This window comes from Schistocerca nitens, chromosome 2 (assembly GCF_023898315.1).
Source record: "Schistocerca nitens isolate TAMUIC-IGC-003100 chromosome 2, iqSchNite1.1, whole genome shotgun sequence".
Taxonomy (NCBI): Eukaryota; Metazoa; Arthropoda; class Insecta; order Orthoptera; family Acrididae; genus Schistocerca; species Schistocerca nitens.
The window spans coordinates 559,250,031-559,277,374 of NC_064615.1; the positions used below are offsets into that span (position 1 = coordinate 559,250,031).

Here is a 27,344-nt window from a genome sequence, read left to right on the forward strand (position 1 = left end):
AGAAGATGAACATTTCGTGGCCAGATGAAGATGACCCTTAATGATACTTTATTTATTTTGTTTATCTCGTCTCAGATGTTCTTGACGTAAAACAAACAACTGTGTTGTTCATTTTATTGCTAGATTGTAATAATGCCCCCGTGTGTCTCAACAGCATGATGCAAGTCTTTCAATTGGATGCCACTTCGTCTACTAGTGTGCTCCTTAATATACTCAGTAACTCTGCCTGGAAAGAAGTCCCACAGATTAAGGTGAAATCCGAACAGCGTGTCGTTCCGAGCGAATATTCACGTCACTGGGAAGTGACGGCTAAGTTAAAGGTAGTCTGCAATATTCTGCAGTCGGACTAGGATTCGATCTCGCAATCTTCCATATCATGCACGTGCTTCATCACTAAACCACCAGGCACGACGACTGCTAAGTGGTAAAATGAAACAGATGTAACCCCACCAAAAAATCGGTCAATGTAGTCTTTGGAGTTGCAGCTCCGAAACGTGCTGGATACAATGCGTCGAAGCTCTTACTACGGTTGTTGATCACAACGGTCTGATTCTAGTCACGATACACTGAGTTATTAAAAAGTATCTCCGCGTTTTCGGAAGATGACTATGCGAAAAATGCAAGACAATCAGAAAATAGACACATATCAGTGAACAGAGCACCACTCCAAGCTTTTAACTCACATCACAATATGGGCAATGTTTGTGAGAAGGCAAAATCAATACCTGCGTTCAGTGCATTGAAGTCGATGCTCATGGACTGTGCGGCTGGTCCCGGCGGAGGTTCGAGTCCTCCATCGGGCATGGGTGTGAGTGTTTGTCCTTAGGATAATTTAGCTTAAGTAGTGTGTAAGCTTAGGGACTGATGACCTTAGCAGTTAGGTCCCATAAGATTTCACATACATTTTTTTGAAGTCGATGCTATTGCTCTCTGAGACGTTGGAACAGCAGCAGTCTGCTTTGGAAATTGATTCAGTGGGTGGCCTAGCTGTAGGTGGCCACTAATTCATTGTGACAGCACAAAGTGGATGATTTGTGTATAAGGAGCAGTCAACTGAAAACTGAAAACTCGCCACAACGGGACCATGGCATAGTTCTATTCAAAAGTAATCACCACACGCGTCAAGACATGTATACCACTAGGAGACGAAACGATCAATTCCTGTTTCAAAGAACGGGGTGGGCCTCTGTCGTATCCACAACCGTACGCACTCTTGCATTTACTCTTCCTACTGAAACCGACGTTCACCCCCGTCTTTCTTTAGGTCGTCAAAGATGTGAAAATCACACGGTGAAAGGTCTGGGCTGCAAGCAGGCTACTGTAATGTTTCCCAACCAAATCACTTGAGAGTAAAATTCGTCCGATATGCAGTGTGGGGACGGGCATTACCGTGCAACAGGATGAAAAAAAAATGGCTCTGAGCACTATGGGACTCAACATTTGAGGTCATCAGTCCCCTACAACTTTGAACTACTTAAACCTAACTAACCTAATTACATCACACACATCCATGCCCGAGGCAAGATTCGGACCTGCAACCGTAGCGGTCGCGCGGTTCCAGACTGAAGGCCTAGAACCGCTCGGCCACACCGGCCGGCAAAACAGGATGATTCCGTTCGACATCACTCCTGGGCGTTTTGACTTAGGCCGCGTCACAGTTTCGGCAAAGTGTCTTCACAGCGCTTTGCACCGATTGTGGTTCCACGCTTGAGGACCAGAGAGAGCTCCTGCAGTTGAAGGGCATCGTGACATTACCCGAACTTGAAAGGACGGCTTTGGATATATTTGGCGGGGGAGAGATGTGAAATTTTTCCACTGTTGGCTTTCCCGTTTGGCCTCTGGCTGTCGGAATGCTCTCGGACGGAATCGTCCTTTAACACGATCACGCCCCCACATTGCCAATCGGACGAAGGCTACGCTTCAGGGATTTGGTTGAGAAACCTTGCAACATCCTCCACACATCCCAGATCTTGATGATCTGGAGAAAGACACGCTTGGATAACGGTCTCAGTCACACGAGGAAATGAAAGACGGGGTGCGTTGTGGAGCTATCAGTAGCTCAAAAAATAGCTCTGAGCACTATGGGACTCAACATTTGAGGTCATCAGTCCCCTACAACTTTGAACTACTTAAACCTAACTAACCTAAGGACATCACACACATCCATGCCCGAGGCAGGATTCGAAACTGCGACCGTAGCGGTCGAACGGTCCAGACTGTAACGCCTAGAACCGCTCGGCCACTCCGGCCGGCCTATCAGTGGCCAACCGCTTTCTACGAAACAGGTATTAATAGTCTCGTCTCGCTGTGGGATAAATTTCTTAAGGCGTGTGGTGCTTACTTCTGAATGAAACCATTCCACAGTCCTGGTGTGAAGAGTGTTCGGTTTTCGTTTGACTGCCCCTCATACATGTTCTGCCACGTTCGCCCCGTAACGGATCTTCGCCATGACGCATGCTACTAATCGAAACGTGGAGAGATGTTCTGTCCACTGACATGTGTCATTTTCCTGAAAGGCTAGTGATTCTTCCATAGTCGTCTTTTGAAACCTCGGAGGTACCTACGAATAACACTGTGTAAGCGTATTGTCATATCGCTGGTTTAGTTGTGGAGTATCTTTGCGGGCAGCCGTGCCTGTAGAGAGTCGAGCGCGGGACACGGTACTGTTATGTTGTGTAGTGTGTAGCTCTGCAAGTGAGAGGCATTGTCAGCATGGAAGTTGAAGTGTTGCTACAAGTGTTATTACAGTAAAGTGATAAAATAAGTAAATGATTCAGATGAAAGTGCGTCAAGAAGTAATTTAAAAATGGGCAGTGCTGCTGTTAACGTATTTTTGTATCCTCTCGTTGCGTGTCGTACCGTAATGTATCAATCATCCGCGCCGTGTTCGGTCTCCCAGAATGAACTGATGTGAATCAGTAGAAATTAGTCACCATCAAAGAGTGCGGTCAAGTGCCAGTGTCTTGTAGCGAGCGTGAGGACGTGCGTTCCATCATGGCGTTTCCGCATTATCAACAATCAGCCGCGCCGCGACGGTTACCCGCACGCTCGTACAAGTGAGAGATGAAAACTGAAAAATTAACTTTACGAAAAGTGTTATATCATTACTAGTGACAAGGAGGACAATTACCAGACATCTGTATGTGTGACGAGCGTAAGAACTTTCGTTCGATCATTCGGCTTCCACATCATCAACAATCACCCGCGTCGTGTCGGTTACGCGTACGCTCGTCTAAATGACATTTTGTGGACTGTTAATCATCCATTAATTGGGATAACACTTCTGAATTAGAATTTAAACAGTGCAACCTTCGATTTCCCTTTAATCGTCTCAGAATATACACTCCTGGAAATTGAAATAAGAACACCGTGAATTCATTGTCCCAGGAAGGGGAAACTTTATTGACACATTCCTGGGGTCAGATATATCACATGATCACACTGACAGAACCACAGGCACATAGACACAGGCAACAGAGCATGCACAATGTCGGCACTAGTACAGTGTATATCCACCTTTCGCAGCAATGCAGGCTGCTATTCTCCCATGGAGACGATCGTAGAGATGCTGGATGTAGTCCTGTGGAACGGCTTGCCATGCCATTTCCACCTGGCGCCTCAGTTGGACCAGCGTTCGTGCCGGACGTGCAGACCGCGTGAGACGACGCTTCATCCAGTCCCAAACATGCTCAATGGGGGACAGATCCGGAGATCTTGCTGGCCAGGGTAGTTGACTTACACCTTCTAGAGCACGTTGGGTGGCACGGGATACATGCGGACGTGCATTGTCCTGTTGGAACAGCAAGTTCCCTTGCCGGTCTAGGAATGGTAGAACGATGGGTTCGATGACGGTTTGGATGTACCGTGCACTATTCAGTGTCCCCTCGACGATCACCAGTGGTGTACGGCCAGTGTAGGAGATCGCTCCCCACACCATGATGCCGGGTGTTGGCCCTGTGTGCCTCGGTCGTATGCAGTCCTGATTGTGGCGCTCACCTGCACGGCGCCAAACACGCATACGACCATCATTGGCACCAAGGCAGAAGCGACTCTCATCGCTGAAGACGACACGTCTCCATTCGTCCCTCCATTCACGCCTGTCGCGACACCACTGGAGGCGGGCTGCACGATGTTGGGGCGTGAGCGGAAGACGGCCTAACGGTCTGCGGGACCGTAGCCCAGCTTCATGGAGACGGTTGCGAATGGTCCTCGCCGATACCCCAGGAGCAACAGTGTCCCTAATTTGCTGGGAAGTGGCGGTGCGGTCCCCTACGGCACTGCGTAGGATCCTACGGTCTTGGCGTGCATCCGTGCGTCGCTGCGGTCCGGTCCCAGGTCGACGGGCACGTGCACCTTCCGCCGACCACTGGCGACAACATCGATGTACTGTGGAGACCTCACGCCCCACGTGTTGAGCAATTCGGCGGTACGTCCACCCGGCCTCCCGCATGCCCACTATACGCCCTCGCTCAAAGTCCGTCAACTGCACATACGGTTCACGTCCACGCTGTCGCGGCATGCTACCAGTGTTAAAGACTGCGATGGAGCTCCGTATGCCACGGCAAACTGGCTGACACTGACGGCGGCGGTGCACAAATGCTGCGCAGCTAGCGCCATTCGACGGCCAACACCGCGGTTCCTGGTGTGTCCGCTGTGCCGTGCGTGTGATCATTGCTTGTACAGCCCTCTCGCAGTGTCCGGAGCAAGTATGGTGGGTCTGACACACCGGTGTCAATGTGTTCTTTTTTCCATTTCCAGGAGTGTAGATGTTCATACCAGCCGTCGAACAGTGTTGTGTTTTAACGTTGAGTGGCTCCCCTAAACCCGCTTGCATATTTCGATAGATAATTTCAGGCAAGCCAGCAGCAGTGTGGAGCAGAACACTACGACCGCCGCGGGATTACCAGGTACGTGGTGTGGACAGGGCGCACGGTCAAGAAAAGCGAAACGACAACCAGTATAAAAGGTCCCCCACTCCCATTCGTACTCCCAGGCGTTTACAACTGTATTGCTTTATTGCTGACTTGATTGAGTCAACCTCTACGAAAGGTGGACCGAATCGTATTAATTTCTGGGTCCTTAGTGTTGAGAGTAATTTGAGGTGTACTCACCAACCACCTTGAGCTCGACGTGGTGCTCCAGCGTGGTGGACTCGTTGCGCACGCGACACGAGTAGCCGCCGGCGTCCGTGTCCTGCGACGCCTGCGTGTAGATGGTCTGGTTGCCCGACTCCGGGTACAGGATCAGGCTGGACGTGCTCGCCGGCCACGGGTACGGCTTCCCGTCCTTGTACCTGCAACAGCGAGGGACGCCCTGCATTTAGCTACAGGTACAGGGAGCTCAGCGAAAATACTGTGATTAACGTTACTTTCGTAACCAAGTTCATCATCGTCAAATGAAATGTCACTAGAGTTTATTCACTGATCCCTACTATACCATTAGGATGTAGAATTCTGATCTCAAGAGCATGGGACTTTGGTGTACCTGCTGATTCTTATCATCTGTATAGTCTGCCATGATGTAGTGAGGCAAAAAAAACATCCACCGGTGTGTACGTCATAAAGAATTCTTTACTTATTTCTGACTTTGACCCTTATGTCAATACGCGATGTAATAGGCTGATGTGGGAGCAGAATCGAAAAATATTTTCTTTTTGCCTTCTCGTGGCATTTCATGGCAACCACGTTGTAATTAGGCAAGAAACGAATACGAGAAACCTTGGCTGGCACGTTCAGACAGCTGACGTTCGACGTCCAGATAGTAAACAATCACTGAATTTGTTTCTTTTTTTTAACATGGAATACAGCTTGTGATGTGTCGGGAGGCATCATACTGAATTTTCTTTTCATCTCTTCTGAAAATAATCATCTGTTCCTTACTTATCTGTCTACTATAATTATCTAAGACGTGCAACAAATGCTCTCAACTACACTACTGGCCATTAAAATTGCTACGCCAAGAAGGAATGCAGATGACAAACGGGTATTCATTGGACAAATATATTATACTACAACTGACATGTGATTACATTTTCAAGCAATTTGGGTGCATAGATCCTGAGAAATCAGTATCCAGAACAATCACCTATGGCCGTAATAACGGCCTTGATACGCCTGGGCATTGACTCAAACAGAGCTTGGATGGCGTGTACAGGTACAGCTGCCCATGCACCTTCAACACGATACCACAGTTCATCAACAGTAGTGACTGGCGTATTGTGACGAGCCAGTTGCTCGGCCACCATTGACCAGACTTTTTCAATTGGTGAGAGATCTGGAGAATGTGCTGTCCGGGGCAGCAGTCGAACATTTCCTGTATCCAGAAAGGCCCGTACAGGACCTGCAACATGCGGTCGTGCATTATCCTGCTGAAATGTAGGGTTTCGAAGGGATCGAATGAAGGGTAGAGCCACGGCTCCTAACACATCTGAAATGTAACGTCCACTGTTCAAAGTGCCGTCAATAAGAACAAGAGGTGACCGAGACGTGTAACCAATGGCACCCCATATCATCACGCCGGGTGATACGCCAGTGTGGCGATGACGAATACACGCTTCCAATGTGTGTTCACCGCGATGTCGCCAAACACGGATGCGACCATCATGATGCTGTAAACAGAACTTGGATTCATCCGAAAAAATGACGTTTTGCCATTCGTGCACCCAGGTTAGTCGTTGAGTACACCATCGCAGGTGCTCCTGTCTGTGACGCAGCGTCAAGGGTAACCGCAGCCACGGTCTCCGATCTGATAGTCCATGCTGCTGCAAACGTCGTCGAACTGTTCGTGCAGATGGTTGTTGTCTTGCTAACGTCCCCATCTGTTGACTCAGGGTTTGAGACGTGCCTGCACGATCCGTTACAGCCATGCGAATAAGATGCCTGTCATCTCGACTGCTAGTGATACGAGGCCGTTGGGATCCAGCACGGCGTTCCGTATTACCCTCCTGAACCCATCGATTCCATATTCGGCTAAGAGTCATTGGATGTCGACCAACGCGAGCAGCAATGTCGCGATACGATAAACCGCAATCGCGATAGGCTACCATCCGACCTTTATCAAAGTCGGAAACGTGATGGTACGCATTTCTCCTCCTTACGCGAGGCATCACAACAACGTTTTACCAGGCAACGCCGGTCAGCTGCTGTTTGTGTATGAGAAATCGGTTGGAAACGTTCCTGATGTCAGCACGTTGTAGGTGTCGCCACCGGCGCCAACCTTCTGTGAATGCTCTGAAAAGCTAATCATTTGTATATCACAGCATCTTCTTCCTGTCGGTTAAATTTCGCGTCTGTAGCACGTTATCTTCGTGGTCTAGCAATTTTAATGGGCAGTAGTGTATAAAAAGTACCAATATATGGAACTGATAAAGAGTCATGTGAGAAAGATGGTACATATAAGAGGCGATCAAAAAGTTTCACTTTGAGAGCGTTGCTCCAACGTATATGTATGCCAGTGCGACCCTGATGCGTGTATGTAAGCACCGATATGTAGGTAAGGGCTTAGTGTGGCCCACGAAGGGGAAATATTTCGACTGTCTTTTATAAAACGTACTGTAAGTAGCACAGACAGTACTGCGACTTGTTTGGGCAAAAGAAAGCTAATCATATTGTGTGTTGTGTAAGATGAAATTTCTTACCAGTTTTTCTTCGAAAGAGCGGAAAATAAGAGAAGCTGCATCATCTAAAAGATGATTCCTCATTTAAAAGATGATTCTACCATCTATGATGGTCTTTCCGACTTAGGCCTATTTTCTTAAACAGAGAAAAATTATACTGCCTCTTTCGTGTCTTAACTGCAGTCTTATTCTTCATGGTGTGTCGATGAAAACGACTTAAATGAAGTGTAACACCTGAGCAAGGCGCACGGCTGATGGGCACAACGGATGCCAGGTCCTCTTGCGTCACGGTGACTGAGCATGCGGCGTAAACGTGACACTGAAGAAAACGCCTCATCGCCGCTCAGCGCCACACGCACAGGGCATATCTTGGTTATCGCAGAGCCCCCATTTTAACATGTCAGTTTTATTTCCGCCAGTTCCCAAGCGAAGACGATTAACCGATCTCCATGTAGACCGTGGCAACGTTAACTGCAGTAATACATCATTTGTACATCAGTACGGCCGTCCGCTTCCGTAGCCGAGTGGTTAACTCGACAGGTACTACTGCGGGGCACCCGGGTGCGGTTCCCAACACTGCCAAGGAAAACTTGGAGGGAGGACAGAACAGTGGTAAACCCAACCTCGTGAGGCCAGGGGGCTGCCAGGTTGAGATTCATTGGGAGAGTCCCTAGAAAATGTAGTCCATCAACAAAGGAGGTGGCTTACAAAACACTCGTTCGACCTATACTTGAGTATTGCTCATCAGTGTGGGATCCGTACCAGGTCAGGTTGACGAGGAGATAGAGAAGATCCAGAGAACAGCGGCGCGTTTCGTCACAGGGTTATTTGGTAAGCGTGATAGCGTTACGGAGATGTTTAGCAAACTCAAGTGGCAGACTCTGCAAGAGAGGCGCTCTGCATCGCAGTGTAGCTTGCTGTCCAGGTTTCGAGAGGGTGCGTTTCTGGATGAGGTATCGAATATATTGCTTCCCCCTACTTATACCTCCCGAGGAGATCTCGAATGTAAAATTAGATAGATTCGAGCGCGCACGGAGGCTTTCTGGCAGTCGTTCTTCCCGCGAACCATACGCGACTGGAACAGGAAAGGGAGATAATGCAGTGGCACGTAAAGTGCCCTCCGCCACACACCGTTGGGTGGCTTGCGGAGTATAAATCTAGATGTAGATGTAGATGCCAAGTGAAGAGCTACCTGATTGAAAAGTAGCGCCTCCAAGGTGTGAACGTGGACACCGCCAAATAATGCGATGTGCTAACCCCATGCTCCTCCGATGATGAATGGCTGCTGAACATGATATGGCGGTTGGTCGACTGTAGCGTGATCTTCACGACCTGATCACCGGGTTTCCGTACATGGACGGCCGCGGTCTCATGGTATCAGTTTTTGGAAATACACCAAAGACGTTGTTCCCGCTATCTGGCAGCGCAGCGTAGTTGGTTTGTTTCCAGTGCTGTAACGTGACGGAGCATTCTGGGAGTTTGAATTTACGCCCCTGGCTGCCCCGGCTAATGGTTTACTCGCGCTTTCGTTGGGCACCGAGGACAGTGAGCGACGAGCTGCTCTGTTCTAGTGGCCAGAGGCGCTCTCATCTCTCCGGCAGCAGGCGAGGTGATGGCGCTTAATTAGAGGGCGCGGGCAGGAGGAGGAGGGGCAGGGGCCAGGCCACACGTCGCTCATTAGGCCTGCGGCCACCGCCCCCTCTCTTCGAGGAAGCGGCGCTTGCCCCCGCCTTCCTCCGACGGAGGCTCACTTCTGAGTCTCGCAGCCATGTCCAGCATAGGCCTCTCCCCGCACGGTACCTGCTGCTTGATAGTGGTGGCAACATGCGTGGCGACTAGCGTCCACGGCTCACATTGCGTCCTCTGCCACACAAGCGGCTCGTAGTGAAACTGCATGTGTGCCATTTCTCTGGCGCGTTGCGTATCCGACACTATCGATAGCGACTTGTATTTCTGTTTCCGTCTGGCCGTTCCGTTTTGTGACGTGGCAGCAGTCTGGTATTTTTATGTGTGCTTGTTAAGTTGCTAGCAATTGCTTTTAGCTTTGTGCTTACTTATTTTTATTTAAATTGCTGGGCATTGTCATTTGCCTGTTCTTTTACCTTATTTATTTGTAGAGTCAATTAAGCCTAAGACGATGTCCAAGGTGCTAGCAACTGATTTTAGCCTCGTGTGTACTTCATCCTATTTAAATTCTTGGGCATTGCCATTTGCTTGTTCTTTTACTCTTATTTATTTGTTGTGCCAGTCAGCCCTAAGATGATGTCAGACCTTGGTATCTGTCAACCTTATTTTGGCTACTAGCGCTCAGATGCAATATTGCCGGGCCTATCCCGGATTTTGTCATTAATTGAGATCCTTTTATACTGTATTTTTCGTAGTAGGTTTCGCAAGTGCACTTGCGTATGGTATTTATTATGTCCCCCCCCCCCTCTTCCTCCTTCGTGTAAACTGATTTTGGTAAGATTGCTAGATGGCCTGTGTTCTTTTATTACCTATGTAAGTTTGCCCGCTGCCGCAGTCGTAACATGTTTTGACCGGCAAGCGGCCCATGTTGGCTAGAGTTTGAATGTGGTCTGCGCTGTTGAAATCAGCAGACTTTATTATTTGAGCTAGTCATGTACGTGTTGTTGTGTTACGGGTTTTAGTGCATTTTAAATTGAGATACCTTTCGGAAATTTTATCACTCTTTTAAAGAAGGCATAGGAAGGAGTACCTTCGACTGAAAATTTAATTGTAAATTATACATTTGTGCTCCACATTATAAAATTTAACTGTATTAGGTGAAAGTATGTAGTTAAATGCGCAATGATTATATCTTAATGTATCAAATTGTAAACAATTGGTTTGGCAGTGATTCAAACGACACACCTGTGGCATATAACATTTTTATTACCTCATATTGTAAGCAGTTTGATTTCTTTGTGTCACTGTAATTTGTAAGCCACAGTGTAATTTATTACAATTAATTAATTGTTTTGGGGAAATAAACCTTGAATTGTATGTCCCCTTTTCATTAACTGAATCCCAGTCAAATCGTCCGCTCAGCGTGCTTGTGGAATATCGTTTCAGTTATGTGACTGTATTTGTGATTTCCTGTCAGAGAGGTCACAGTTCGTAGTAATTGACGGAAATCATCGATAAAACAGAAGTGATTTCTCGCGTTCCCCAAGGTAGTGTTATAGGCCCTTTCCGTTCCTTATCTATATAAACGATTTGGGAGACAATCTGAGCAGCCGTCTTCGGTTGTTTGCAGATGACGCTGTCGTTTATCGACTACTAAAGTCATCAGAAGATCAAAACAAACTGCAAAACGATTTAGAAAAACTATATGAATGATGCGAAAAGTGGCAGTTGACCTTATATAACGAAAAATGTGAGGCCATCCACATGAGTGCCAAAAGGAACTCGTTAAAATTCGGTTACTCGATAATTCAGTCTAACCTAAAAGCCGTAAATTCAACTAAATACCTAGGTATTACAAATACGAACAAGTTACATTGGAAGGAACACATAAAAATGTTGTGGGGAAGGCTAACCAAAGATTGCGTTTTATTGGCAGGACACTTAGAAAATGTAATAGACCTACTAAGGAGACTGTCTACACTACGCTTGTCCGTCCTGTTGTAGAATCCTGCTGTGCGGTGTGGGATCCTTACCAGATAGGGCTGACGGAGTACATCGAAAAGTTCGAAGAAAGGCAGCACGTTTTGTATTATCGCGAAATATGAGAGAGAGAGTCACAGATACGATACAGGATTTGGGCTGGAAACCGTTAAAAGAAAGGCGTTTTTTCTTTGCGACGGAATCTCCTCAAGAAATTACAATCACCAACTTTCTCCTCCGAATGCGAAGGTATTTTGTTGACACCGACCTACATAGGGAGGAACGATCACCACGATAAAATAAGGAAAGGTATAGGTGTCCATTCTTTCCGCGCGCTATACGAGATTGGAATAATAGAGAAATGTGAAGGTGGTTTGATGAACCCTCTGCCAGGCACTTAAATGTGATTTGCAGAGTATCCATGTAGATGTAGATATAGATGCATTTACCGAACTCACGTGCCCTGGTTTTTTTCTTCACTCGTCTGCAATATTCATTAAGAACTCGTCTTGGTCACTACACTGAGGTGACAAAAGTCATGGGAAAGCGATATGAACATATACAGGTGGCGGTAGTATCTCTTACACCAGGTATAAAGTCCGCAGCTCGTGGTCTTGCGGTAGCGTTCTCGCTTCCCGCGCACTGAGTCCCGGGTTCGATTCCCGGCGGGGCCAGGGATTTTCTCTGCCTCGTGATGACTGTGTGTTGTGTGTGTCTCTCATCATCATTTCATCCCCATCGACACGCAAGTCGCCGAAGTGGCGTCAACTCGAAAGACTTGCACCAGGCGAACGGTCTACCCGGCGGGAGGCGCTAGCCACACGGCATTTCCATTTTAACCAGGTATAAAAGAGCAGTGCATTGGCGGACCTAACACTTGTTCTTCGGTGATTCATGTGGAATGGTTTCCTACGTCATCACGGCCGCATGGCGGGAGTTAACAGACTTTGGACGCGGAATGGTAGTTGGAGCTAGACGCATGGGACATTCCATTTCGGAAATAGCTAGCGAATTCAATATTCCGACAGACACGGTGTCAAGAATGTACTGAGAATGCCACGCTTCAGGCATTGCCTATCACCACGGACAACGCAGTGGCAGACGGCCTTCACTTAACGACCGACAGCAACGGGGTTTGCGTAGAGTTGTCAGTGCTAACAGACGAGCAACACTGAGTGAAACAACCGCAGAAATCAATATGGGACGTACGACGAACATATCCGTAAGGACAGTACGGCGAAATTTGGCGTTGATTAGCTATGGCAGCCGACGACCGACGCGATTGCCTTTGCTAACAGCACGAAGTCGCCTGCAGCCCCTCACCTGGTCTCGTGACCAAGTCGGTTAGCCATGGACAACTGGAAAACAGTGGCCTGATCATATGGAGTCCCGATTTCAGTTGGTAAGGGCTGGTGGTAGGATTCGAGTGTAGCGCAGACCTCACGAAACCATGCACCCAGGTTCCAACAATAGCACTCCGTCTTCAGGCCACAAGTGGCCCATCGGGACCATCCGACCGCCGTGTCATCCTCATTTGAGGATGCCGATAGGAGGGGCGTGTGGTCAGCACACCGTTCTCCCGGTCGTTATGATGGTTTTCTTTGACCGGAGTCGCTACTATTCGGTCGAGTAGCTCCTCAATTGGCAGCACGAGTCTGAATGCACCCCGAAAAATGGCAACAGCGCATGGCAGCTGGATGGTCACCCATCCAAGTGCCGGCCACGCCCGACAGCGCTGAACTTCGGTGATCTCACGGGAACCGGTGTATCCACTGGGGCAAGGCCGTTGCCCAGATTCCAACAAGGCACTGTGCAATTTGGTGTTGGCTCCATAGTGGTGTCGGCCACGTTTCCTTGAAATGGACTGGATCCTCTGGTGCACCTGATCCGATTATTGACTGGAAACTGTTACGTTCGGCTACTTGGACACATCTGCGGCCATTCATGGACTTCACGTTCAGAAACAATGCGCAATGTCATCGGGCCACAATTGTTCGCGATTGGTTTGAAGAACATTCTGGACAATTCGAGCGAATGATTTGGCCAGGCAGATCGCCCGGCATGAATTCCGCCGAAAATTTATGTATTCTGGGACATAATCGGGACGTCAGTTCGTGCACAAAATCCTGCACCAGCAACACTTTCACAATTCTGGGCGGCTATAGACGCAGCAAGGCTCAATATTTCCAGCAGGGGACTTTCAACGACTTGTTCAGTCCATGCCACGTCGAGTTGCTGCAGCACACTGGGTGAAATGAGGTCGGTACGATATTAGGCAGCATCTTACGACTTCTGTCACCTCAGTATATATCAAGTACACTACTGGCCATTAAAATTGCTACACCAAAAAGAAATGCGGATGATAAACGGGTATTCAATGGACAAATATATTATACTAGAACTCACATGTGATTACATTTTCACGCGATTTGGGTGCATAGATCCTGAGAAATCAGTACCCAGAAAACCACCTCTGGCTGTAATAACGGCCTTGATTCCCTTGGGCATTGAGTGAAACAGAGCTTGGATGTCGTGTACAGGTGCAGCTGCCCATGCAGCTTCAACACAATACCAAGTTCATCAAGAGTAGAGACTGGCGTATTGTGACAAGCCAGTTGCTCGGCCACCAGTTGCTCGGCCACCATTTCCCAGACGTTTTCAATTGGTGAGAGATCTGGAGAATGTGCTGGCCAGGGCAGCAGTCGAACATTTTCTGTATCCAGAAAGGCCCGTACAGGACCTGCAACATACGGTCGTGCATGGGTGACCGAGACGTGTAACCTATGGCACCCCATACCATCACGCCGTGTGATACGCCAGTATGGCGATGACGAATACACGCTTCCAATGTGCGTTCACCGCGATGTCGGCAATACGGATGCGACCATCCTGATGCTGTAAACAGAACCTAGATTCGTCCGAAAAAATGACGTTTTGACATTCGTGCACCCTGGTTCGTCGTTGAGTACACCATCTCAGGCGCTCCTGTCTGTGATGCAGCGTCAAGGGTAACCGCAGCCATGGTCTCCGAGGTTATAGTCCATGCTGCTGCAAACGTCGTCAAACTGTTCGTGCAGATGGTTGTTGTCTTGCAAACGTCCCCATCTGTTGACTCAGGGATCGAGACGTGGCTGCCCGATTCGTTACAGCTATGCGGATAAGATGTCTGTCGTCTCGACTGCTAGTGATACGAGGCCGTTGGGATCCAGGACGGCGTTCCGTATTACCCTCCTGAACCCACTGATTCCATATCCTGCTAAGAGTCATTGGATCTCGACCAACGCGAGCAGCAATGTCGCGATACGATAAACCGCAATCGCGATAGGCTACAATCCGACCTACAACGAAGTCGGAAACGTGATGGTACGCATTTCTCTTCCTTAGACGAGGCATCACAAAAACGTTTCACCAGGCAACGCCGGTCAACTGCTGTTTGCGTATGAGAAATCGGTTGGAAACGTTCCTCATGTCTGCACGTTGTAGGTGTCGCCACCGGTGCCAACCTTGTGTGAATGCTCTGAAAAGCTGATCATTTGCATATCACAGCATCGTCTTCCTGTCGGTTAAATTTCGCGTCTGTAGCACGTCATCTTCGTGGTGTAGCAATTTTAATGGCCAGTAGTGTAGGCTATATGAGCTTGACTGCAGATGATGGAGTACACCTGGCACTTACTCAGAGGCAGTGAAGCGAGCTGCGGGAATGCAGGGCGTCGCTAGGAGTACTGGATTTTTGGCTGGACGCTGGCTCTGGTTTTCCACCGTGTTGGCACTCGCCTCGGCGCTGAGCGGCCGCACCTGTAGTGACGTCTGCAGGCGCGCGGCTTTCTCGCGCCACTTTCCGCCTCTTCCCACGGTCCCGTATTCAGCTGCGAATACTCGCCCTCCTCGTCTCTTTCTTCTCATTTTGAGTGGAGGCGCATTTAGAAAAGAAAGGCCCCACTTGCAGCAGGCAGCGCAGCGCTTTGCGAGACAATGCTGCGCCCGGAACGAGAGCGCCACAGCGGGACGAGAGCGCGCCGGCGAGGCGCCACACTTCTTTTATATATGTTTTATATTCTTCGCTGAATACTCTCAAAGGCGGTGTCCTACTTTTCTTAATGACAGTTTTCAATGCTTCGGTGTATTTTTTTCAGTCGAAAAGAGACTGTTACAGAAAATTGTAACAGGAGCGTTCTATAATTACGGCGCAGTCACTTTTCTGTAAATAAAATAACAGGGTTCTCATGGTGCGGAGATACAGCGAATCTTAAAAAGTAAGACGGTTGCCACTGCAGACATGGTAACCGTGTTCAGAACTTTCGGGTGCCTCGCAACAAATGCCAATATCTCTGCTCCTTGTAATGAACCTTGCCACAACTTCCGCATGTTAACTGAAATTTTCGATTCCCTATAAACGCTGACCAGAATTGGGTTAATTTTCTTACTTACATTATATATTTCTCATCTGCAGTTATTTCTGAATATGTTCGACTAGCAAAAAACTAATTTCCTGATAACATATTTTTTATTATTTATATCTAGCCATTTCGTAATATCAATCTTGTGCCATGAAAATTAGTAATCACAATTGGCAACGTGAGTGATTTAAAAATAAATGTATAGTAAGGATAATAATGTCAAAATAACAGAAAGTTGGTATTTTTCATATTGCCAAAATTAATTAAGGCTATAAAACTTCATATAAATAATTACTCTCAGAAAACAATATGTACATGCAAGCTAAAAAAACAACTCCGAAGAAGACAATCATATTATTACTAATTTGGACTCATCCTGTCCTAGAAGATACTGGAAGCTGAGTCCGTAATAGACACAGCGATTTTTGGCGCCAAGCGCATCAGGGTGGGTTTTGTAGTTGTTGAGTTTGGTACATTTGGCTGTCTGTTCGATTATGTTCTTCGTCCTGCTCAAGAAAGTCGCAAAATGTATATTTTAGAAGTGTTGTTGTAAAATGTTTGTCATGAACACGCAAATAAAAGAAGAAAACACTTAAAAGCTGTATAATGTTTCAGTAACTTGTCATTGAAACAATCCTTGGCAAAATCTCTCAACTTGTTATACAGGGTTAAAAGAGCCAGCCCAGACACTGAGACCGACTTGGCAAGATAAGTACTATTGAGCTGCAAATAAAATAATGTAAACGTTGTTTATACTGTGAAACAGCAAGTACCACGTAGTAATTTTTCCTCGTTGTACGTGAACAATAAGTAACGGAGGACATTGTATCCTTGATTTAATCTCATCCTGACGTTGCCAGAAATCACTGAAGAGCAAAGAACGCCTGCCCCGCGCAGTTTTTTCATTAGTTCTCAGAATATTCAATTCTACTGAACAGAAAGCAGTCTCACAGCATTACGGCAAATTCACGTTGAAAGAAAAGAAAATACGTGCCGCAATATAGCTTACTGTTTCTCACGCAAACAGGCTGTTAGAAGTAACGGGCTTAACAAGGGAAGCATACATCCACCAGTCCCCTGGTTTTGCGTGTCTTTTGCTCGAATGTAGTGAACACGTAGATGTAACACGTGCTGCTTTAGTAAAATGCGTTTTTCAAGCATTTTCTACAAATCGAAGCTCGAAAGTTTTACGAACGTTATATGAGAGAGAGAGCGCAGCCGACTAACATGGCAGACTAGAAGTCAGTTCGTAACGCATTCGAGTCTCCTCTGATTTTCCCCCTAACCTTCCACCCAACAGTTGTATTGTTACAACTAATCACGTGTCTTCAAAAAGGAATAATAATTATAGTCGTAGCTATACATTCTTGGCCTCAACATGGAATTGTGATGAAATGAACATTTATTCATAGAAACATTCATGCGCGTATTGCAGTGACGTCATAACGGTTCTATATCTAGTTCTGGAGAATCAACAGAAAGCAGGTGCGTCACCTAATCGTGGAAGAGGCAGCGGATTGTCTGCTCTCGCGCCTGCTGCGTTTCAGAGCGTTTCATTTCGATACTAAAACCGATCGAGTTGTTAGTCAACAGTCCATAACCGCTCGACACGCTCGTTCGATTCTGTACACTGAAAAGACACGTTTACTGTGTTTTTGATGGGGGGCTGTTAGTAGGATCTACAACGGCGTTTGAAAAATTACCATACGATTCGTTGGTGAATATCAGAAAAGAAACATTAAACCCCCGATTCTTTATAGAATCTAATTCCCATGCATAAAAAAACTTCAGTCGTCTGACAACTCAGTTAATGTGTTAAATACATGACATTAAGCATATAAGCTGCAGGAAGTTTCGTAAAGATTTGTAATTACGCTTACAGTTGGTTGCAAGTCGCTAAGTGCTCTCATCCTCACATATTGAGTGAATAAACTCCGAGTATTTTCGCACCGTCACTTATGTGCCCTCAAGACAAACACATATTCTTTAACTGTGATACTTGTCTTATTATGTTAAACGTATTATGACAGCTTCTTCAATTTTTAAATTTGGTCGATAATTAAGTGAAACGTTGAAAATCGAATTTTTGTTGCCCCTGCAATCCGTTAGATAGGCAATTTGCAACTGTTACTGGGTTCCGGGATAGCCGCTTAGTAGCATACATGTGACGAGATTTGTAGTTTGCCGCTTCCAGCCCGATTCATACAACACGTCAACGGAACGGAACGTCAGTCGACGTCACTGTGAACCGTTGGTGCGTCCTCATCAGACGGGACATTAACATGATGTAACTTGCTTAGGCCAGTACGGAGAACCGGAAGTGAAGTTATAAAGTACCATCTGTAATATAAAAGGCTGAATATACTATCAAAGCTAAGGAACTACCAATGATAAAGTGTATTAACGCTCAAAATAAAATGCATAACGAATGTTCTTGGCAAAGATTGTACGGTAAATTGCTGAGAAGTGAAACAACAGGGAAATTGTCTCTAAAATTTCAGAACACCAACATTTATTTGCTAGACAAAATACTACATGTAAATACATCAAAAACTATTTTGAAGACAATACAGGATTATTCATAAGTATCCTCAGAATCTCAGAATTCTGGAGAACGACTGCACGAAAATTACACAGTCTATGTTCGATGTCTACCTGAAATAACGACGCACAGACGGCAGTTGGCTATACTATCTGTGGACGGCATATAGAACATGTCGGAAGAACGTGGAAAACACTGCAGTCGTAATCGTAATGCGGAAACGGAGAGGTTTAACTGTCGTCCAAAAGGGCATGATCATTGGCTTTCGGGTCAAGGGTGGAAACATTTTCGAAACGGCCAACATTTAAAACTGTTCACGTGCTGCAGTGATTAAAGCATACCGTGCATGGCAAAATTGTGCTAAGGCAACTGTGGTCCACGAAGGGCCATCGATCACACGGGTGAGCGACGGGTGGATGAACAGTCGTGCAACTGTCGAGCAACTGACCCTCCAGATGAACCAATGGGCTACTAAGGGTATCTCCTTAACGACAGTTCAGCGAACGCTGCTGCGTATGGATTTACGCAGCAGTCGCCCGGTTCATGCACCAATGCTGACTGCTGTTCATAGGCGTCGAAGGCAACTGGACGTCCACTGAGTGGCGAATGGCGGCCTTCTCAGACGAGTCGCTTTTTATGCTCCGTCAGACGGCTGGCCACGCGCATGTACGGCACGAAAGTGTGAAAGAACAACGATCGTCGGAAGGGTCCAGGCCGGATCAGCACAAAGATCTATCTATCCATGCAGATCATATTCGGACTTTTGACATGTGGTCACATTAATCTGACTGGATAGTATATACAAGACATATTAAAAAGTGAGCTGTACAGTGGACAGTGCGCGTCTTCAAGTTTCTATTCGTATTACGCGTCGTCGCATATTAGCAGAGCGCACCCTAGGGGCCCGGCCTTTCACAACACCTAGACAAATCATCCACTCCGTGTGGTTGCGTCGAACTATTTCGCCCTGCTGGTAGGCAACCAAATAAACACGTTTCCAAAGCTGGCTGCTGTGTCGCCTTCCAAGGGCATCAGCAAGCTGAATGAACTGACGCACGTACTGACATTTTCCGCATCACAAAACATGCCCACATTGACTACTTCGATACGATGTGACGTGACTTTAAAATGTGAAGAGGATCTCTGTCGACTGATGTGTGTCTAATTTCTGTATGTCTTGTAGTTTTCAGGCAGTCGTCTTCTGAAATCCTGGAGGTACTTACGAATTATCATGTACATAGATCCTTTCAACCTTTTCCATTGTTTCTAAGTACCAAATAATGCCAAAGTCTGCATTTCTCTCCTCCACTATTCAAAAAACCTCCGTTTGCTGTAAACTGTTCCACGAATGATCTTATTTATGTACTGTGCAGACGTTTTTTCGGGCATTGTAAACCCTATTTTTCGGTTTCAGTTATCTAGCCTCTTCCGTAGAAGAACACTCATGAAAAAAATATCCAATTTGTCACGGGAACATTTTCCATGCATTGAGAAAAGAAGACAAAGAACGTGAACTTGCAGAGAGGCTCTACCCAATGGTATATGTCTGGTTTGTAGTTTTCATGCAGTCATCTTCTAAAATCCCTGGAGTTACTTATGAATTACCACGTACACAGATCCTTTTAATCTTTTCCATCCTTTCTAAATATCAAATAATGTCAAAAACAACTACATATTTCTCCTTCGCCATTAAAAAAAGGTCTGTTTAATGAAAATTGTTTTATCAAATTGTGATCTTGTTTATAAACAATATATAAGTTTTCGGGCATTGTAAATCCTAAATCATTTTTCATATCTGGCTTCTTTCCTGGAAGAACACCCTTGGAAAAAATACGTAAGTCGTCACGGGAACATTTGCAATGCGTCGTGAAACAAAGTACACAATCAACTGAAGACTAAGAAAACACAAAAGCACGAGATCCGTTACTAGCACACGAATGGGTGCGTCGAGAATAGGTTGAGTTCCGTTGTTAGCAGATGGCGACACTGGTCCGACACTAACATCAGAATCAAAACTTTCTTACCCGAGAAACTTAATGTCGATGTCCCGTTCCGTTACTTAAACAGCGTATGTCAATTTGAAATGCAATGTGGAGCCGGCTGGAGTGACCAAGCGGTTCTAGGCGCTACAGTCTGGAGCTGCGCGAACGCTACGGTCGCAGGTTCGAATCCTGCCTCGGGCATGGCTGTGTGTGATGTCCTTAGGTTAGTTAGGTTTAAGTAGTTCGAAGTTCTAGGGGACTGATGATCTCAGAAGTTAAGTCCAATAGTGCTCAGAGTCATTTGAACCATTTTTATTTTATTTTATTTTATTTTATTTTATTTTTTTTTTTTTGCAATTTGGAATGTTTTTGATGTCCCGCTCCATTCTGTCAAGTGTGAATCAACATTTAGTCTACAATTTACTGTGCGAAGACAGGTTGATTTCCTTACGACCAACAGGGCATAAGATTTTAAAGAATGTATATAGAAAATCGTTATGCCTGTCATAGACGTGCCGGACAATAACTTATTACACAGAAGTAATTTACAGGTATTATTTCACAGCACAGGTATACTGCGACGTATATCGGCCGGAAATATAACGACGTTCTTTAACAAAAAGCGGGATGGTTCATTTCAGTTTATTAGCTTGTTTAGCTATTATTAGCAGAAAAATTGTTTCGACTAAAACTGAGTCACGCAAAAATATACACGTCTACAGTAAACTATAATTGAATAAAGCCAGTCTAGATTTCTGTGAACTCTCATACGAAACTTTCTGAAAATGGATAAGTGGCGGTAAAACTACCCTTAAGTAAGACACTCTGTGGTGAATGTAACTGAAACTCTTGTATACATATAAACCTTGATCATGAATATTTTAAATAGGCCAGCAACGTCATTTGCGAGTGCCACTTACAATACATAGATGTTTACAACCAGTAACTTTATTTGTGATTCTACATGCTTTTCACAGGTGAGTTAAGCTAAAATTAATGTATGAATGTTGATTTTATGAGTACGAGTTTTCGTGTCCACTATGGCGCTGCCTTCTTGTGTTCACATTCTGCTTTTCATAACTGTGCACACGGAACACATTTCGCCCAACACAAACTTACAATATACGATATTTAACTGAAATCACATGATGGCGAAGGGTACAATACTGTGGAACAAGTTGAGCAATCGTAGATAAAGTATGACAAAACGAAAAACTGCACGACAGCTATCAGACAGCCTGAGTCCTGATGTTGTTCAACTGCGGGATGATCATGAGAATACGACAGAAGAAGTGCAGCGTCTGTGAGCTTTAACCAGACCTTTCACATTATCTTGAAGCATTAAACTTAGGGTACTTGACCCATCTTGGTCGCCAGTAAGTAGTTTTATGCATTTATACCAGCAAGATACTGTATAGTCTGTACACGACGCCTCAGACGATTTCAGTATCGTATATCATACGAAAATCAGTCAGCATTATCTTCCTCGTATGTAATGTGGTTTCCAGTACCTCGTGGTTATCAATGCAACAACGACTACCAGAACACTTTTTTCCTCATTTAAAAGCTGGAACTGCAGAAGATAGTATTGTTTAATGAAATTAAGGGGACGTTTCTAAGCTCTTCTATTTCTCAGAAATCCAATAATCCACTTTCGACATTTGGCTATACCTTATGATTCGCAAGGTCAGACATCCTGTCTGTCTTGGGCTAGTCTTTGTTAAACTCAAGGAAGAAAGATGAGTTTGTACAGTAACTCGACGCATTAACAATCTAGGTAACTAACTTCCTGCTGAAATTAACATCAATAAGTATTACACTGTCTTTCAGCAGGGAAACTCCTTATTATTGCCGTACACAAACATTCCAGAAATGCAGACCATAGCAGTAGGAAGGCGAAAGTGTGTGCATAGGATGTAAAATACAACGTCTCCTGTCTTATAAAGAAGACCCGAAGTTCGAAATCGCTTTCGACTATGTCTCAAATAGATAGAGTCAAAAACAGTGGCTAACTGATATTTCAGTTTCAGTACAACAAGAAGTTATCTGAAGGATCAACAAATCCTTTCTCGATATGGTAACTCTAATTGTCAACTACCCCATGAAATCAATAAAGTACATTACAGATATTCTAGAACACGTAAGTGCGTATTGCATATAAATACAGATGACTGCGATCAGTATTTGTCTATTCCTATAAATGTGACATCTCTGTTTTCACAGCGTGATGCCGGATACTGGCTTGCGGCAGTATGGAGAGCATTATAGCTAGTATCCACCTGGCATCTTCCATTTTAATCGCCTATTGCCCACAGATTAACCACTTTTCACTTTAAATATAAATAATGATCGTCACCAAAAATCTTATTTTATGTTCGTGGTCCTTGCGCGACATGTACATTCCCGGCAGTAGGATCATTCAGCAGTCAGCTTTAAATGCCTGTTCTCCAAATTTTCTCAGTAGCATTCCTCGAGAAGAAGGTCGCCTTCCGTGCAGGGATCCAAATCTGAGTTACCGAAGCATCTCCGTAATACTTGCGTGTTGATCGAACCTGTCGCTAACATATCTAAGTTACACTCCTCTGAACTGCTTCAAAGTCTGCCTTTAAGCCAACCTGGTGGGGAATCCAGATACCCGAGCAGTATCAAGAATGGCTTGCACTAAAGTTCTGGATGCGGTATCCTTTTCCTAACGCTCCCAACAAACCGAAGTTGACTCTTGGCGTTGCCCGCTACAATCGTTACGTGGTCGTTCCATTTCATATCGCTTTGCAATGTTGCGCCCAGATGTTTGATCGACCTGACTGTGTCAAGCAGCACACTGCTAATGCTGTATTCGAACATAACGAGACTGTTTTCCCTACTCATATACACTGACTTACATTCATCTACGCTCATGCTCATAAATTAAGGATAACTGCAGAATGTGGTGCCACACAACGTGGCACTACAAAAATCTGGCGCTAATAGCACAGGTACATAGGGAACACACACGACACAGATCTGTAAGTCCACGGTATTGGTGATAACTTGAGAAAACCATCCCAAAACACATGTGCTACAAAACGCCACTGTTTCCTGCGCATGTACTCCGACATCAATATGGGATATAATCACCATGCACACGTACACAGGCCACACAACGGGTTGGCCTACTCTGGATCAGGTGGCCGAGCAGCTGCTGGGGTATAGCCTCCCATTCTTGCACCGGTGCCTGTCGGAGCTCTTGAAGTGTCCTAGGGGTTTGAAGACGTGCAGCGATACGGCGACCGAGAACAGCCCAGACGTGCTCGATGGGGAAAATAGGTAGGCCACTCCATTCGCCTGATATCTTCTGTTTCAAGGTACTCCTCCACGATGGCAGCTCGGTGGGGCCGTGCGTTGTCATACATCAGGAGGAAGGTGGGACCCACTGTACCCCTGAAAAGGTGCATACTGGTGCAAAATGACGTCCCGATACACTTGACCTGTTACAGTTCCTCTCTCAAAGACATGTAGGGGTGTACGTGCACCAATCATAATCCCAACCCACATCACCAAACAACGACCTCCATACATGTCCCATTCAAGGACATTAAGGGGTTGATATCCGGTTCCTGGTTCACGCCAGATGAAAACCCGGGGAGAATCACTGTTCAGACTATACCTGGACTCGTCCTAGGACCACTGTTTCAATGACCATGTACTGTGTTCTTGACACCAGGCTTTACGGGCTCTCCTGTGACCAGAGGTCAGTGAACTGCACCTTGCAGGTCTCCGGGTGAATAAACCATGTCTGTTCAGTCGTCTGTAGACTGTGTGTCTGGAGACAACTGTTCCAGTGGCTGCGGTAAGGTCCCGGGCAAGGCTACCTGCAGTACTCCGTGGCCGTCTGTGGGGACTGATGGTGAGATATCGGTCTTCTTGTGGTGTTGTATACCGTGGACGTCCCGTACTGTAGCGCCTGGACGCATTTCCTGTCTGCTGGAATCGTTGCCATAATCTTGAGATCACACTTCGTGGCACACGGAGGGCCCCGGCTACGACTTGCTGTGTTTGACCAGCCTCCAGTTGCCCTAGTATTCTACCCCTCATAACGTCATCAATATGTCTTGATTTAGTCATTTTCGATAGACAGTCGCCATTAGCACGTCTGAAAACGTCTGCACACTTATTCGCTACACCGTTCTCTGACATGCACCAACACACCTCTGCGTATGTGGACTGTTGCCAGCGCCACCGTGCGACGACCGCAGGTCAAATGTACCGCATGGACATACCCCGAGGTGATTTAAACCCGCAAACCGCCCAACAGAGCGTTGTTTCACCATGTATCAGCATCCTTAATATATGAGTATATTTAAAGCTAGTTGCCATTCATCATACCAACTACAGATTTTATATCCTCATACAGTCAAAAGCGACGACACCTTCTTGCACGCTACAGAATCATCACCAAACAGCCGCACATTGCTGCTCACCCTGTTCGTCAGATCAGTTACGAACACAGAAAAAAAAAAACGGTCCTATCACGCGTCTTTGGTGCACCACTGACTACGCCCTTGTCTTTGATGAACACTAGCCATCGAGGACAATATACTGAAGTCTATTACTTAAGAAGTCTTCGAGCCATTCACATATCTGGGAGTCTATTCTGTATGCTCGCAGCTTGGTTAACAATCTGCATTGGGGCACTGTGTCAAAAGCTTGTCGGAACTCCAGGGATATAGAATCTGCCAGTTACCCTTCATCCATAGTTTGCAGAATATGTGAGGAAAGGGTTAGCTGAGTTTCGTACTAGTGATGCTTTCTAAAACCGTACTGATTTGTGGACAGAAGCTTCTCCAAGGAACTTCATTATACTCGAAACGAGAATATGTTCAGGAGTTCTGCAGTAAACCGATGTTAAGGATATTGGTCCGTAATTTTGCGGGTCAGTAGGTGTAGATAAATCCACCAACCAACAGCACGTGCAGTACAAGCGCCGATACAAACGCAATCCGTCACTGGACATTCGGCTACGAAAATAAAGACGTTATTTGTGTGTGCCCCGTCCGAAGAGTAGCCTGAAACTATTCAAAAACTATTTTGTGATAATAAACAAATAATTCAAAACTGACTGGTTGGAGTTTCCTGTGTTTAATTAACTAAGCCATTGCTATAGTCAAGATGTTTAATTATACACTACTCGCCATTAAAATTGCTACACCAAGAAGAAATGAAGACGATAAACGGATCTTCATTGGACAAATATATTATACTAGAACTCACATGTGATTACATTTTCACGCAATTTGGGTGCATAGATCCTGAGAAATCAGTACCCAGAACAACCACCTATGGCCGTAATAACGGCCTTGATACGAATGCGCATTGAGTCAAACAGAGCTTGGATGGCGTGTACAGGTACAGCTGCGCATGCAGCTTCAACACGATACCACAGTCCATCTAGAGTAGTGACTGGCGTATTGTGACGAGCCAGTTGCTCGGCCACCATTGACCAGATGTTTTAATCGGTGAGAGATCTGGAGAATGTGCTGGCCAGGGCAGCAGTCGAACATTTCCTGTATCCAGAAAGGCCCGTACAGGACCTGCAACATGCGGTCGTGCATTATCCTGCTGAAATGTAGGGTTTCGCAGGGATCGAATGCAGGGTAGAGCCACGGGTCGTAACACATCTGAAATGTAACGTCCACTGTTCAAAGTGACGTCAATGCGAACCCCATACCATCACGGCGCGGAATATGCCAGTATGGCGATGACGAATACACGCTTCCAATGTGCGTTCACTGCGATGTCGGCAAACACGGATGCGACCATCATGATGCTGTAAACAGAACTTGGATTCATACGAAAAAATGAGGTTTTGCCATTCGTGCACCCAGGTTAGTCGTTGAGTACACCATCGCACGCGCTCCTATCTGTGATGTAGCGTCAAGGGTAACCGCAGCCATGGTCTCCGAGATGATAGTCCATGCTGCTGCAAACGTCGTCAAACTGTTCGTGCAGATGGTTGTTGTCTTGCAAACGTCCCCATCTGTTGACTCAGGGATCGAGACGTGGCTGCCCGATCCGTTACAGCCATGCGGATAAGATGTCTGTCATCTCGACTGCTAGTGATACGAGGCCGTTGGGATCCAGCACGGCGTTCCGTATTACCCTCCTGAACTCACCGATTCCATATTCTGCTATCAGTCATTGAATCTCGAGCAACGCGAGCAGCAGTGTCGCAATACGATAAACCGCAATCGCGATAGGCTACAATCCGACTTTTATCAAAGTCGGAAACGTGACGGTACACATTACTCCTCCTTACACGAGGCATCACAACAGCGTTTCACCAGGCAGCGCCGGTCAACTGCTGTTTGTGTATGAGAAATCGGTAGGGAACTTTCCTCACGTCAGCACGTTGTAGGTGTCGCCACCGGCGCCAACCTTGTGTGAATGCTCTGAAAAGCTAATCATTAGCATATCACAGCATCTTCTTCCTGTCGGTTAAATTTCGCGTCTGTAGCACGTCATCTTCGTGGCGTAACAATTTTAATGGCCGATAGTGTCGTTTAGCAGCTCCTATGTAAATGGTTTTGGGAACATGTAGACCACATGGCACGGGTCCACTACACTTCGGATGTCGTGATAGCCAAGCGGCCAGAGACTGTAAACGAGAGATAGGCGAGCAGTTGGCCTTCCGCGGGGCGGGAGTGCGCGCCGTGCAGGCGGGCTCCAGAGGCGCGGGCGCTGGGTTTGGCAGAGGGCCGGCGGATCGATACAAACCGCTGTGCCGCTGCCGGCTGCCCGCGCGGCTTTCTGCCTCTCTAACTCACCGCCCGAGTTCCGCGCCAGTGGCGGACTCCGTTGTGAGCTCATCGCTGACGTAGCGAGAATGAAGTTTCCCTTACATTCAATGCAGGGTTCGGAAACGACCTGGACGAACGTTCAGCTGTGCGGGACAGTGAGCTGTGTGGCCAATCTGCTGAAAATATCTCCTGTTTTTTATTCGGGAAGAGGAAAAGAAAGCAATCGCACTGAGGATTCGACACAATAGAGGGGAATTTACCTAGTCACTTCGGCAGATTCATTCCCTGAATGTTAAATATGCGGCGCAGATGAAAGTACCGAGTTCAGAAATAAAGCGATACCTTCTCTTGCGTTAAGTTACGCGCTTCACAAAACATCTGTGCCACCTAATGCGTAGTAACAGTGAGATTTTTCCCTGTCGAGTA

The 27,344-nt window shown here is 46.3% G+C and overlaps 1 protein-coding gene across 1 annotated transcript in view; it reads right to left on the bottom strand.

Annotated features, from left to right (window-relative positions):
- The window catches only part of LOC126236594 (single Ig IL-1-related receptor-like), a 372,809-nt gene that overhangs the window by 19,817 nt on the left and 325,648 nt on the right, over positions 1–27,344 (bottom strand). Inside the window, exon 2 of the mRNA XM_049946019.1 lies at positions 5,112–5,293. Within this exon, the coding sequence (XP_049801976.1) occupies positions 5,112–5,293 (182 nt within the window). The remainder of the gene's footprint in view (positions 1–5,111; positions 5,294–27,344) is intronic.